Source organism: Gymnoscopelus microlampas (assembly GCF_963454915.1).
Source record: "Gymnoscopelus microlampas genome assembly, chromosome: 15".
Lineage (NCBI taxonomy): Eukaryota > Metazoa > Chordata > Actinopteri > Myctophiformes > Myctophidae > Gymnoscopelus > Gymnoscopelus microlampas.
Genome location: NC_139952.1, coordinates 14,562,443 through 14,578,253, shown reverse-complemented (window position 1 = coordinate 14,578,253; position 15,811 = coordinate 14,562,443). Strand labels below are relative to the sequence as shown.

Below are 15,811 nucleotides of genomic sequence, written 5' to 3'. Positions count from 1 at the left end.
TTTAGAATAAGCTTATCAAATAACCACAGCTTCTGTGTCTGTAAATTGGTTTAGAACACATTTAACCTCTAAATATCATGAAAATACAGCATAAAAGACAAGGCAGGTTACACAAGACAGTTTGGAAGACTGTCTGCAGCCTTGAAGTAGTAGTGCATGGTTTGGTCTGACACATTAAGTTTATACAACACTGCTGGCCTCGTGTCTCTTTGTCTTATTAAGAGTCCTTGTAACATCATCATCCGATTCCTCAGAGTAAAAATGAGTGGCATGATGGGCCATCCTCTTGTTGAACAGCTGGGAAGCCAGGGAACCATCCTGGAGTGGAAAGTCTCTGAAGACAATGTTTCCATCAGGTGTCTCTTTGCCCTGTCCAGGTTCTCTCACCGGAGGCCTCCACAGCTTAGGGTGGAAGCAGCAGTAGTAGACGGCTTTGAAGACCAGTCCGAGGAGGTAGGTGACTGGCAGAGCGGTGAGTAGGACGGTGGCATAGGATTGTGTCAGGACTGGGTCCCTGTAGCACCACCAAGTGGCAAGCAGGATCCCTCCATCCGTAGTCATAAATGAATGGTAAATGATGCTCCTGCCCCTGGTACTCCCCTCCGCCACGTTGAACCAGCTGAAGTACCAGATGAGACCGATGGTAGCTCGGTAGAGCCACTCCCCTGTAGCGCTGTCCATGAAGTATGTGTTCTGACGCCAGGCCCAGAACACAAAAACAGGCCACAGAAGGAGGAAGTGGGCAGCAATGTAGCTGGGCAGGACAGAGGTGAAGAGGGCAATTGTTGCCACGCGTGGGGCAATCAGCAGCAGGTTCCACAGGAAATAGACCATGGAGGAGCCCCAGCCTTGCTTAGCCTTGTCTGGGAGGAAGGAACGCAGGGAGCGGTGATAGTCCACTACCATCCAGGCTATGGAAGTGGTTGATGCAGCAACACTCACACCTACAAAATGACAGTTGAGCCATAAGATTCACACCAGAGGTGGGCAACCATGTTTTTAAGATCAGCCGTTTGATCCCAAGGCACATTTTGATTGATCAAAGAGCAATTTGAAAACCAAAACTTTTATCGTCATGTTGAATGGAAAATTCATTTGTCTCATCTGCAACAAGCTGACAGTACAAAAAGAGAGCAGGAACTAAAATGTCAACCATGTACACTGTATACATGAAACTGGATCAAGTGCTGTCATCAATATTTTAAAGGTTTTTGCATTTTTGCATTATTTCAATATTTATAATATGTATCTTTTTTTTTTACAAAATTAAGTTTGCCTTTAATATTCATGTTAAACTTTATTCATGTGTTTAGAACACATGCCTATTCAGAGTGGGTTGATTACTTGGCCCCTGGAAGTAGTGCTTGAAGCGTTAAGAACCACAGTCTGCTTGCAGCGTTCTCCAGAACTAGTCATATGATCAATTTCATACTCTTCAAGTGTGAAATCAATCAGATGAGCGGTTCTCGTGATATGCAAAGGACAGACTGACAGACAGAGGTTCCTGGAATTTAGCAGCCTACATACAATAGTACTCACACTACACACTGTAGTATGAGATGTAAAATCAGTGGTGTTTTTCACTGATTGGTGATGGTAGATCTCACCAGCCTTGGAACACGGCTAAGTAGATTTTATGCCCACATGAGGAAGTGGATACAACTATGTCTTTGTTGTGTTTGTTAGCTCATCAGGAACCAAGCTGTGGTTTTCACAGCAAATACTTCTATATTGTTTTGTTCCACTACACTTCTGCTTTTGGGGGGGAAAAGAGGAAGATTATGCTTACACTGTACAGTCCAGGCCTTGTTGGTGTGAAGCATGATATAGATCATGAGAGTAAGTTGCGGAGCGCTCTCACAGAAGGTCTCGATGAGCCGGAGCATGCTCAGGTCATGTATGAGATACACAGCATACTCTGACCCCTGCTCCTTCCGCCACCAAACCCGGAAGCCTTGCCATATGGCAGAGATGTGCCTGCATGGATAGTGCAAGAAATTAATTCCATTTATCGACTCAGGCAGTAATAACGGGTATACATGATCTTAAGCAGTACGCATTCCCCATGCAAATTGCTTCAATCTAATCAAACCTGTCAGCTTTCTTTTCATCATATTACAATTTTCTTTACACCGAAAAAGTATTAGCTGCACCTGTCAAATACCATAGACGCATGTTTGAGCTTATACGTGTGTCAAGTGCAAGTTTCACACGACTACGATTAGACAGACCAAACAAGCTGTAGGGTAAATATAGTCATTCAAAGTTAGACATCTTAGACATGGAACTGCTATTTGCACGTCAGACAGTAACCTAACCAGTTCCAGCTCCAATGATTTTCCATAGCCTATCATAAGAAATCACTGTCAGTTGATCACAGGGAGGTTACAACTACAATCACATCCATAGCTTAAGAATATGACATTACATTAATTTGCGTAGAGGTCCATATAAGTCAATGATGAAAATCTGAACCTTTAGGCATAAGTGATTAATTTAGTAGTTAAATTTCGAGGACCCTCCTTAACTCTGACAGAATACAAATGGAACCAAATGGACCCGTTCCATTTGTATACTGTCAGAGTTACAGACTTGTACGGGTCAATTTAGAACCCCCCTCATGGAACCAATTGAGAGTCCCTGGACCTCACTTTGAGAACCACTGGTACAGTGAACTTTTAGCATAATCCAATTAGATCATTGGTTCTCAAAGTGGGGTTCTGGGACTCTCAGGGTTCCTTATGGGGGTTCTAAATGGACCCCTACAAGTCTGTAACTCTGACAGTATACAAATGGAACCAAATTGTTCCATTTGTATACTGTCAGAGTTAAGATGGGTCCCTGAAATATAAAAGTTTGAGAACCACTGAATTAGATCATTGGTTCTCAAAAGTGGGGTTCAAGGACCTTCAGGATTCCTTTGGATACGAAAAATGCAATATATCCCTAACGATATACCTGCAAAAGAAGCCGAGCTGGAACACATGTAGGAAGCAGGAGAGCTTCAGTCGGTTTCCGAACAGAAGCACGGTCCCCGGCGTCTGTGCATTGAAGCCCTCCAGCTCCTGGTCGTACTTGAGCCAGAACCAGCTGAACATCTGGACCACGACGGAGGAGAGCACCATGAGGCCGACCAGCACCCCGAACCACAGCACGTCCCCGCGGCAGTAGAACTCCGTGGCCACCCACACGTCTGCGCCCCAGTCGAAGAGGAAGGTGCACACCCCGATCACGGAGAAGGCGAAATCGAGCCACGAGTACCTAGAAAAAGTTGGATACTCCATTGTTGTCGTTTCATAAAAGTTTATTATAGCCGACTGTGATGACGAGCTACCTGTTAACATGAGCTAACATGACGATGCTAATCCCCCCGCGGCTCGCTCGTGTGTAACCGCTATCTTCTCCATGCGACTTTCTTCAGTCCGTTAGGGGGGGAATAACTTACATTTCCTCATGTTTGACACAGACAATGTGTAACTACGCGTTGAAATGCATTGCTATCGTGTCGAGTATTCTGCTTATTCACTTGCGATAAATGTATTAGAGTGTTACTAAGAATACTACACACGAGACGTGAACAGGCATAATGCTATGTTTGTATTCCGGCGGTCGGTTGATCAACAATGAGCGACAACTGACTGACCCCCTGACCAGTGACACGACACTGAATCTGCATCAAAGTCAGTAGTCCCTCCCACCACTATTAAAAGCTAAATGTGTGTGTGTATGTATGTATATATACATATATATATATATATATATATATATATATATATATATATATATATATATATATATATATATATATATATATATATATATATATATATATATATATATATATATATATATATATATATAAAGGGAAATAAATAGGCTTTCCAGAGCGAGGTATAAAAGTTATTGCCAAGAAATGATTTTTACAATGGAGAAATACTCTACTAAACTTGTTGTGCTATGTTTATATCGATCAGACAGTCTGTGGATGTTTTTTTTTAATAAGAAATGTTTGTTTGTGACGTTAGGGTTAAGGTTAGGTCTAGTTTAGGCATAGTTTGGGTGAGGTTAGGGATAAGGTTAGGCTTATGCATAGTGTTTGTGAGGTTAGGGTTAAGGTTAGGTTTAGGGGCATAGTAGTTGTGAGGTTAGGGATAAGGTTAGGCTTATGCATAGTGTTTGTGACGTTAGGGTTAAGGTTAGGTTTAGTTTAGGCATAGTTTTTGTGAGGTTAGGTTAAGGTTAGCCATGGTTCACATGACGCTTACAGTCATGTTTCAGGACTAGGTTAAGGTTTATGCATAGTGTTTGTGAGGTTAGGGTTAAGGTTAGGTTTAGGGGCATAGTTGTTGTGAACTTGAAGTTAAAGGTTAAGGTTTAGGCGCCACCTTGGCGACACCAAAGGAAGACTCACGTTACACAAAGCCACCAGTGTTGCCATGTCTGCTTATTACAAGCGACTTTGGGCTTGTTTTTCTTTAAAGTTGCTTGTACATATTGGTAGTTGCAGGTTGCGTTTTTTTGGGGCTTGTTTCTAAAGTGTAGTTTTAGCTTTGAAAAAAAAAAAGAGACCAGTGGTTCTCAAACATTTGCATGATCAATGACCCCCAAAATATGCATCTGAAAATATTTTGTGTCAGGAACCCCCCCATATAAGATCTTTTTAAATAGCAGATCTACAAGCTCACAACGCGTAGCATCGCGTTGTCATTTGGGCCTTATTTTCATAGACCTGGTTGCTTATTTCTCTCGCACAATCTGGCAACACTGAAAGCCACGCCCATTAATATAAGTCACGTGTCTTCTCGATGTGCCTCACGCTGAGCTTCTCACTCACAACTACCTCCTGTCCTTTACTGTGTGTGTTAACGTGAGACGCACCGGGCTGCACACACACCCACACACAAAGCAGGGACAGACATGTCGAGAGTATACATTGGAAGACTGAGCTACCGAGCCAGAGAGAAGGACGTTGAGAAGTTCTTCAAAGGCTATGGGAAGATACTGGAAGTCGATCTGAAAAACGGGTAACGTTGAAATAACCGTGTTATTGGAGGCTAAAAACAACAACGTGTAGTCTTGGTTAGGCCGCGGCATGTTGGGCCTGGTTTCACTGCAGGCCCCAGTGTTGCCATGTCCGCTTATTATAAGCCACACTGGGCTCCTTTGACTGTAAAGTCGCTTGTAAATATTGTTTAACTGCGGTTTTCGGTTTTTGGGGGGTCTCGTTTCTGAAGTGTAGTTGCTTGTTTCTTAACTGCTGTTTAAGCAGCCAGTGGTTCTCGAACATCTTCATGTTAAACACCCAAAATTAATGTAATTGAATTGTCCACACCCCCCCCCCCCCATCTAAAAATATTTTGTTTTCATAGACCTGATTGCTTATTTCTCTCTCAAAATCTGGCAACTATGCAGGCCCCCCGCACCACACAGGCTCATGTATACCGTATCGCACCGTACGAGCCTTTGCCTCGACAAAAGCTACGCATTTAAAACCAAAATGTTTACTTTTTTTTAACTATTTGTGGTTGAAAGTAAGGCTATATTTACCCTCAAATAGTTTCTGTTGGTGCGCGACAGGCTCGCGCGACAATGCATACATGAACCATACAAGGCTGGCTTGCTAACTCTTGTTAGTGTGGGAGGGGGAAAATAAAGTTACTGCCTCGAAGTGATTTGACGCAAATACCATTACTTTTACTGTAAAGTGTAGAAAAATACCACACACTCCGTGTATAACATGTGTGCTACTACTACAGATCTTAAACATTTGACCGGTGGTAACACATGCTAATGCTATTGAAGCTATAGCGGCATGCTAGCGATGTAGCTACTTGCTAGCCTGCTGCTGCTGTGTTTCCAGATGCTACGTGGCCATGTTGTTGTACAACCAGCAACACTGTCAGGTTTACTAAGACAAGCGTGCGGTGCGTGGCTACATTCAACATGCAGAACACTGGCGTTGACTGTAATTAAATTAAACCCCCTTTTGGCCATTATTCTGGTATCGATGATAGTGGCTTATTCACTGAATCCCTATTTATTATTTCCCCAAATAACCGATCCTATCATTTAATTTGCCAAAAATAAGGGGCGTGAGGGTGAAATCAAATGGTTAACAAACAACGCCAAAAAAAAATCTAACACTAGAGGAGGTTGTTTACTTGTGAGCATATTTACCCTTTGTTCTTTGTATTTGCGGTATGTTGGTGGACTATGCAGTCTTCTGCAGTTTTGCCTGATGAAAATGCACTCTGTATTATTAACGCGCCTAGTTGAGACGGATGTTTTAAAGTTAACATGTAATTATGATTTCTCATTTTCAGTGGTTTTACTCATAGTTAGTTGGGGGGGGGGGGTCTCTGGTGTGAATACTAACAAAAGAGAAATTTGGAAACTCTTATCTTTCATTTGTATTGCATGTGTTTGGCACTGGTGTGCATCTACACAATATTGTTATTATGCTGCATTCATTGACATGTAGCTTTTTGGCAAAATTCTCTATCTTGAAGGTATGGGTTTGTCGAATTCGATGACCCCCGTGATGCAGATGATGCTGTGGACGACCTCAATGGGAAAGACCTGTGTGGAGAGAGGGTTATAGTGGAGCACACCAAGGGACCACGTCGAGATGGAGGCTATGGTGGTGGCGGCGGAGGAGGAGGAGGAGGTGGTGGTGGTGGTGGTGGTGGTGGAGGAGGGGGAGGAGGAGGAAGGAGTAAGTTCTCATTAAAATGTTGCTTTTATAGATTTGGTACTAAATGTGTTTGTGGAGGGCTTTTCATCCACGTAAGAGAATCACTGTTAAATCACATTACTTGCATGAATTTTAAGCTCGTCCTTGGTGGCTGATGTGCATTCAATTAATATGTACTCTGTTTTGAAGGTGTATATGTGGGAATCAAGTTGTCAATCCATAACACATTTCTGCTATAGCTATCTTAACCTTAAAACATTTTTAGTAATAAAGAGGAATTAGTGGTCTTTCATGTGTAACATACTTTTTAATGTCCCCTAGCTAATACTATTTTGGACTAATTCAGCCTTTCACCCAGTTTCTGTTGATTGAATTAGCATACAGGTGTGGCAACACTTTCAGCTGTTAGGGCCCCAACAATTCAATTTATCTACCTACCCTTTCTTTCAAATGTATTGTGCACAACGCAGTATTTCATAGCACATAAAAGTAGGTATGCACTGATATAGACATAAATATGTAGAGTTTTTGTTTTGTTTTTATCCCCTATTTCCCAATTCATATAAACCAATATAGATTGTGTTAGCCTTTACCAATTTCATTACAAGGATTTAGCTTAAATGCAGTATAAATTTGGGATTAGCTTTTTAAACATGCCCATCTTGAGATGATCAAGTAATGGTTTCGGGGAGGGGGTTAGATGCACATAAGGGATGTGCTCTTTGGTTTAACAAATTATAATTTGGTCCGCGACGTCTCAAATATTGATGACTGTCGTCTTCAAGTAGTTTATCCGTCTCGCTTATCTGCCAAACAATGGTCTTTGACCTTGAGAGATAACCAAGTCCATCTTGGCTGATACTGATTGTAATCTGATATATCGGTGCATCCCTACTTGAAAGGGAATGGTGGGAGGTCAGGTTAGACTGTTTCAGTTGATAGTGACATTTTTGTATGCACCAGAGCCACCAATGACTTGAAATTATCCTGGGATTCCATATACTTGGTCTCTCAGTGAAATCACTAATATAGGACCATAGAATGTTTTGGATGTGGAAATTTACATGCTTGCTGATGGGTTGAAAAATGTCTTGATTTGACTATAAAACTGTACTTTTAATTGTGATGAAGTATCTTGTAATCTGTTGTTTTTTGTTCAGGATTTTTTTATTTTATTTAAAATGAATGTCAATATAAAGTTAAAGATTTAACAAAGAACCTCAATGTTTTAATTGAAAGAGTCCTTTGCTGACTGCCTGCCCCTATTGCTGGCCATGGTGTCCCCTTTCCAAGAGTGTGGTTTGACCATTCTGGGCCCCTGGGCAGACCAAAAAAGGGAGCCATTGTGAATGAAGACCGCTTTTCCCATTAGGCCCAGGCCGGGTGGTGAGGATACCATGGGGTTAGGAAAACAGATGTGGGTTCAGCTCTTATAGGTGCCTGAAAAAAGAACTTGTTCTTATGAAAAGTGAAATGTTTAGATGTGGTAGTTTAGAAAGTTGCTTTAGTTCACCGTAAGTACTTCTCCAGTCATTGTTTAAATAATTTGTCTTATTTCACTGTTTTAAAGTAGAGCAGGGTTATTTTGTCAATGCTACCAAATTTGTATCTATAAATTGTTGGCCATAGGCCTTAATGTTCTTCATAAATAAAAGGTTTCGTCGTCTAATAGGAAAGATGAGCTAGTCTTAAATTGTAATGAGTTTTGTTTTTATTTATTTTATTTCACATTTTTATGTAGCTCTTTATCATCTTTATTTCCCCCCTTTTGTTTGCTTTTTCCCAAATTTATATGGACATTGTTTTCTAGTGTGTAGCTTGGAGTGTAGTATTGTAGCCATGTCTTGGTTGGTCTCATGTCCTCATTTTTTCTGGACTTCCTTCTTTAACTTGAAAGGTGGATATGGGCGTGGAGGAAGGGACAGATACGGCCCACCTACACGGACAGATTATCGCCTCATTGTTGAGAACCTTTCTAGCCGCTGCAGCTGGCAAGATTTGAAGGTATGTGGGCAAGTCTCATGACTTACGACAAGTCATTTTCTAAAGCTTCTTAAAGAGAATTTAAGTTCTGTAGTTGTTTGGACAGTAAATATACAATATACCCACTGATGGATAATTGCATTAAGATGGACTCTATTCAAAATGCTTACCTTTTTTCATTTTTACCATAGTTCAAATTATAGAACCGATTTGACTATTGACAACAATAAATCGTACTCATCTAATGCTTGTTTTCATCACTCATTAGGACTATATGAGACAGGCAGGGGAGGTGACATATGCTGACACCAACAAGGGCCGTAGGAATGAGGGGGTCATAGAGTTCAGGCTGTATGCTGACATGAAGAGGGCCCTGGAGAAGCTGGATGGCACAGAGGTGAACGGCAGGAAGATCCGGCTTATTGAGGACCGCCCTGGTGCCAGGCGTTCTCGTCGCTCCTATTCCCGTAGTCGCAGCCGCTCCAGGTAAGGAAATCAAAAACCATGGTTGCTAATCCTCACAATCCTGTTGAGAATGAACATGTTTTGGGCACTATAGGAGAACAAGGCAAATGTATGTGTATATTGCATTTCATACAGTGGAAATTCAAAGTGCATTACAACAGGTGTGAAGGGAATTTAAAGAGAAAGGATGGAAGGAATAAAATGGAGAAATAATGAGTCATGGACATTCTTTATAAATATTTTGGTGGGACATTTAAAAGATCATAACAATATTGCTGACTACGAACTTATTCCCGGTTGGTTCCCAGGTCTCGCTCCAGAAGCCGCAGGTCCCGCAAGAGTCGTAGTCGCAGTGAGAGCAGCAGTCGTAGTCGCTCCCGATCCAGGTAAGAGAGACCACAGTAGCGAATTGTACAAAGGAACTGCCTCTTAGTATGTGAAATTCTACATCGAAAGGAGCAATATTTAACTTGACCAATCAGCATAATGGCAGTAACCAGGAAAACTGGTAAAAAAATAATAATAGGGGGGTTAATACTGCTCTGCCAAGCCAAGTGCAGTAACTACGGGAAAAAAAATCACTGAAAAATGGGGGATATACAAATTAGTCGGGGTGTCCAAAAACGTAGTTACTGCACTTTGGCTTGGCAGGGCAGAATAGCTAAAGGATTTAAGATGTTTTGATTTACCAAGTTGTCTTGTCCCCAGGGCGGCTTCTCACTCCCGCAGCCGCTCACGCAGCAAGAAGAACAAGGGAAAGGGCAAGAAGGAGGATGAAGAGCGCAGTAATGGTGCTCACAAAACCAAGGAGGGTCGCAGCCGTGATGAAGGGCGCAGTCGCAGTAGGAGCCGCAGCCCGAAGAACAAAAAGATCAAGAAAGAAGGGAAGAGGAACCGAAAAGATGAGTCAAGGTCCAGATCACGCTCTCGCTCCAGGTCTAGATCTAGGTCAGGAGTCAAGGATCGCTCTAAGAAATCCACCTCCAAAGGCGATCAGGCGAAAAGCGATGAGGAGGGAGGCGCTGCTGAGAGAGGCTCTCGTTCTCGCTCACGCTCCCCTGTTGAGTCCAAACCCAGAGCCAGATCAAAGTCCAAGTCTAAATCAAAGTCCCGTTCCCCCACACCTGCCAAAGCCCGGTCCCGATCCCCATCCGTTTCCCGCTCAGAGTCTCGCTCCAAATCCCGCTCCCATTCCCGCTCACGTTCTCGTTCCTAGTCTTGAGACGGGACTGTCCTGCCATGAGCCCCCATCCTGTCTCCCTGTTCTCCTTTTACATTCCCCCAAAATCCTTAACCATGTGTTGCTCTGTTTTTTGTTTTTAAATATGTGTAGAATACCATACACTCGGTTGCTTGATGTCTCTCATGCAAATGCTTCTCCATTTTATTTTATTTTTTATTCAACATATTTTTCCAGTAGTGTTCTCTCTTATGGAGGTCTTTGACATAATGGAATGAGAAATAAACAGTTAGTTTGTGACATAACAGGAGGAGAACTAAATTTTTGTACGTTTAAATGGATCAAAAAATATGCTGATGCTGTAGTATGTCTTTGTATGTTCATCGCACATACAAGCATACTATTCTGTTGATGTGCTCGTGGGATCTGTTTTCATACTGTGATATGGCATCACCTTTCGTGAAACCTTTTTATCATTTGCATTAAATAAAGATTAATGCCTGATCTAGATTTGTCTATTTCTTTCACTTATTTGAAGATGAAGACCTTTTACCTTGATGTCAATATTACTTGGAGTCAAGAGTACACTGAAGTCTCGATCTGATCAATAATATTTAAGGTGGTATAATGACAGCACAATGTAGTCAGTGTTACTCTGAAGAACATGATGCAGTGACTAAGAGTTGAGACCCAAGTTTAAATTCCGCGTTCAACACAGGGATGACATCTGCCCCACATTTATTGCCCTCAGTGTTGAGGTCTGAACTGTTCACACAAGCCAACACAGGAATATTGTTTTAACTTCAGGTAATACTCCTAATGAACCTACCCATAAGTGCAAATAAATGGACACAAATGCAGCCTAAAATCACTTCTACTTTACTATATAGGTTATACACTGTATGCCACTTAGGATAGGTATTGTTGCACTTGATTCATTATCCACTGTGGATTGACTAATTTATCCGTACTGCTGTAGATTGTTCAAACACTTGAACTAATTAGTATTTTTACTGTTAATGCCTCATACACTATGTAAATGCTGAGTGGTCGAAGTACAGAGGGACCCTAATCTTTGGTTTTTGGTACCTATTTCTTGATCCATGTACTGTATATTTAACCTGTTGACTAATTTGTTTTAATTCTTAAAGCTTTATTCCTTTACATCTCTGTATCCGTCCTGTGTTGCATAGTGTGGTACTGGTGCTATGACAATGGCAACTGAATTTACCTCTTGTTCACATATCACACATACCTGGAAAAGTGGCTGCAGATTTTTTCTTAAATAATATACAGTATATGTACATGTATGTACACTACACACCATGGAAATCAATCACCATGGAGCGCCAAATCGGGTAAACAAAAGGCAAAGCAAACGGCACACAGACAACGTTTTTGGTGTTGGGACAGTCGTTGGAACTGGAGGCCCAGTGTTTTCTTTTTGGGGACCCTATGGCTGTGTGTGTTTTTTTTTTACTTGACATGAGCAGTATTAAAGGCTATTCCTTCTTTTGCCACAAGAGGGTTCTTGTCTTTAGTTTTATGAAGGTCAAGAAGTCAAGTGAGATATCAAACTGAGTCTGACAGAGAAGAACAACATCTATCAACCATCTGTTGAAATACAGCATTGTCCCTTATTTAGAAACGAAGACGTGTCCTTTATTGAACTGAAAAGGGACACTTAGTTGGTTCCTTACTTTTCGGAATCAATGATTAACAAACATCTTACAAGTTCAAACAGCTCATACAAGTTATTAACCATTTAAATAAGACTAAGACTTACACCAAATCTCTCTCAAATCTCTTACACAATGTTAGTTCCGATTTAATCACTTCCAATTTCACTAGTTTATCCTGTAGGAGTCCCTCTCCTGATTGGATGAAATTGATATCCTGCCCTAAAAATGTATTTTCCGTTTGTGTTGGTGAGACAGGGATACCCTAATGAAGAAACGCTATATAGCAATTATTACTATTAGAATACTATTATACATTAAATTATATATTACAATTCAAAACTAGTTTTAACCTAATGTCTGGAAGGCAGGAATATTGTCCGACCCATGTAGAGTACTATTGTCTGTGTTGACAGAGTGAACGTGCAGCAATCTACACGTGTGGACCAGAAATTTTAAGTGAAATATTAAGAATACACGGGGAGGCATCAGCTGTTGCTTGAACTCAGTCAAGAACGTAACTGAGGCAGGTTTATTCACTCACTCATTGAATACAAAAGTCACATGCGATTGTAACGAGCACTTCAAAATAAGAGTCCATATCATATACACAATACAATAGAAATCATTATGTCAACAGTCTGCTTGTAATAATGTAACATGAATAATGATCAAATGCTCCTGGTATAACATCATCAATACAAGGCAAATAACTTCTTGGTTAATATAATAATATCATTGCTATAGTGTTTGTTCAGAAACAGGGGTCTGCCAGATTCTCCAGCGCTTTACTAAACAGAAATCCCATTATCAGGTTGGTTGCCAATTTCAGAGAGTTCCCATTTATCAGCTTCAGTTTTTCCAAATTCCCAAAAAATGTCTGTTTGCTCACTTCTTTGTGTGATCACTTCCACTTTCCCTTGTTTATTCTGCATAAGTGCTTCCTCCTGATTGGATAAAGACCAAACCAGGGCTATTTACGTCTCCCCAGTGGTGTAAAAAGTGCTCAAATTTAGTAAGTCCAGAATTAAAAATGTACTTGAGTAAAAGTACAAAAGTATTGGTATCAAAATGTACTTAAAGTATCAAAAGTAGATACTTTAATAGTCTTTATCATCCCATAGGGACAGCTTCACAGTCTGTTCCACACAAAACACATAACAATATAGAACAAAACAACATAACACCAGGACAATACATGAAGTCCCCAGGATACACAAACAAACATATCAGTGAGGCAGTTTGTTTAGTGCAGCAATGTCAGAATGGACAAAACTCCTATTAAAACCAACTTCTTTTTATCTTCGTCCGGATGGCATGAGTGTAAAGTGACGATTGAGGGGATGATCGGTGTCATTTGCTATTGGGAGTGCTAAACATGTGATGCGTTTATACAAAAGAAAAGTGTAGGCGTGGGAAGGCCAATAATCTTAGAGGCAATACAGATAATACTGGAAAAAAAGTTAGTTCTTTGTTAGACATGGTCAATATATATTCTATTCTAACACCTTCAACTTGGCCTCCCTATGTTGGGCATGTCATTGTAGGCAAACCTTTTCAAAATGTTCCAAAATAGCTACAATAGCTGATATACTGTACAGGGTCACAACGCATCACAACTCAACATGTTGTGACCCTGTGGAATGGATATGTTTTACTATCTGTCGTACAATGAATTATATGCGGTTTAAAGGTCACAACTAGGATTTAGGATTTCTTACTAACAAAAATGACACTCATACACCTGCTAAACAATATCCTGGAGCGAGGGTTTGAAGAGGATTCACTCGGGCTCAGTCAATGCCAGATTGCAGCTTGTTCAGTTCAAGGTCATGCACAGATTACATTACCCTAAGGTCAAAATTAATAGAATGTATCCAACTGTTTCCGATTCTTGTGACAGATGCAACATCTCCAAGGGCACCTTGGGTCACACTTTCTGGTCTTGCCCAAAGATTATTTAATTCTGGGAAAATATGTTTTCTTGGTATAGCAGTGTATATGCCTTTGGAATTCCAAAAGAAGTGTCAGCAAATGTTGAAACAGCAAAGAATACATGTTGAAATGACAAAATATCGATGAAAACAAGCAGCATTTCCTCAGTAACGGTGTCTCTGTGCTGTGGAGCAAATAAATAACTTTAGTATTGTTAAAACTATTTTCAACATTTTTTTTTAAGGGAAAAAAAGGAAATATAGGCCTATACTTTTTTTTTTAATCAGAAATGCCAAACATTTTTGGAAATGCCTACAAGCTCACAACATGTCCTTGTAGATCTGCTATTTTAAAACAAATGTTTGTAGGTTTGGGTCCCAGGAGACACCAAATTAATTCTGAGCTAAACATTTGCTCAGAGACACCCAACAGTAGAGGGCCCCAAAAGCTTGCGTGCTTTGTAACTTACATAAGGTACTTTTCCCCTTCATGACGTTTGGTGGATAAGTTCATAATAATGTATTGGAATGATCCTAGAATTACATTCAATAGTCAGCAATGCATAGTATTTATACATTATGTTAGAGATGATTATGTTTTCGGGTACGGTACGGTGTGGTCTGGGTAGTGGGAAGGAGGAGAGGGCTTTGTTTAAGGTATTGTAGTTAGCTGTTGCCTATCGATGTGTAATATGGAAAAAGAGTACCTTATGTGCACAGATCAGCCAGCAATCAGACTGGAGTAGCCACTGACCATGAATGTAAGCATTCTATCGCTTTCTGAAGAAACTTTCAGTGAATTAATTGAGTTTGGAGCTCGTTTTTGCATGCCACACACACACACACACACACACACACACACACACACACACACACACACACACACACACACACACACACACACACACACACTGCACCAGCTGGGAAGTGTGTGTTTATTAGTGTTTGTGTTGCATCATGTTTTGTTTTCTGTACACATCTGACAACATTTTTAGGTACTGGACTGTAATGGTTTTTTAAACCATTTTTATTGTTGGTCACCTTACTCAAAAGTAACCTGACGCTACCAGATCCAAGAAGCTTGCTCCACACATTTGTTTCACAGCTTGAGGAACCTGGTTACTCAATACCGCCCCATCTGGCAGGGTCAGGTTAACTCAAAAGTACTGTACAATTTTGAGGTATTTTTTACTTTACTGGAATATTTCCAATTTTCAATATTTGTACTTCTAGGCTACTCCCTCCACTACATCTCAAAGGCAAATATTATACTTTTACTCTACCACAATTATTTAAAAAATCTAGTTACTAGTAGTAGATAAGCGATTTAAACGCTTTTTTCAACTCGTTGGCAGCACCAGAGGGAGAAGATGACCTCGGAGATCGCCATCCACAAGAGCCTGGCCCTGGACAACCCGCACATCGTGGGCTTCCACGGCTTCTTAGAGGATGCCGACTTCGTGTTCATGGTCCTGGAGATCTGCAGATGGAGGGTTTGTCGATTTGTTGTTTATAGCCTTTATCTTTACTAGACCATACCCGGTCGGCGCAGCGCATCCGTGGGGGGATATGCGCACATGATCTGGCAACCCGGGATGCAGTTCGTCCCATAGCTGGGCAGCCCCGTAACCATGGCGACAGTGTTTGACACAAAAACGCTAATAAGAAGCTGAGATTTGATGAAATTGAAAAACGGGCTTCACAGTTAAGTTCAGATGGTAATGGTCAATGGCTGTGAGCAAAATCAGAGCAATTGGTCCAGCCAGTGAGGAGAACCGGGTGTCTTCACCACCACTACAAACGCCACCACTACAAACGCACAGAGGTTACTAGAATTATAGTAGGATAGTAGGATAGTAGGATAGTAGGATAGCCT

General features: G+C 41.0%; 2 protein-coding genes across 2 annotated transcripts; one reads left to right on the top strand and one right to left on the bottom strand.

Annotated features, from left to right (window-relative positions):
* Positions 1–3,642, bottom strand: xkr8.3 (XK related 8, tandem duplicate 3). Its single transcript, XM_084080809.1, has 3 exons — positions 2,959–3,642; positions 1,790–1,977; positions 1–944 (listed from the first exon to the last, which is right to left on the bottom strand). The coding sequence occupies exons 1-3, from the start codon at positions 3,342–3,344 to the stop codon at positions 181–183; spliced, it is 1,338 nt and encodes a 445-aa protein (XP_083936935.1). The 5' UTR covers positions 3,345–3,642; the 3' UTR covers positions 1–180.
* Positions 3,643–4,837: 1,195 nt separating this feature from the next.
* srsf4 (serine and arginine rich splicing factor 4) lies at positions 4,838–10,830 on the top strand. Its single transcript, XM_084079910.1, has 6 exons — positions 4,838–5,024; positions 6,510–6,715; positions 8,592–8,698; positions 8,946–9,163; positions 9,451–9,528; positions 9,851–10,830. The coding sequence occupies exons 1-6, from the start codon at positions 4,918–4,920 to the stop codon at positions 10,356–10,358; spliced, it is 1,224 nt and encodes a 407-aa protein (XP_083936036.1). The 5' UTR covers positions 4,838–4,917; the 3' UTR covers positions 10,359–10,830.
* Positions 10,831–15,811: the final 4,981 nt, after the last annotated feature.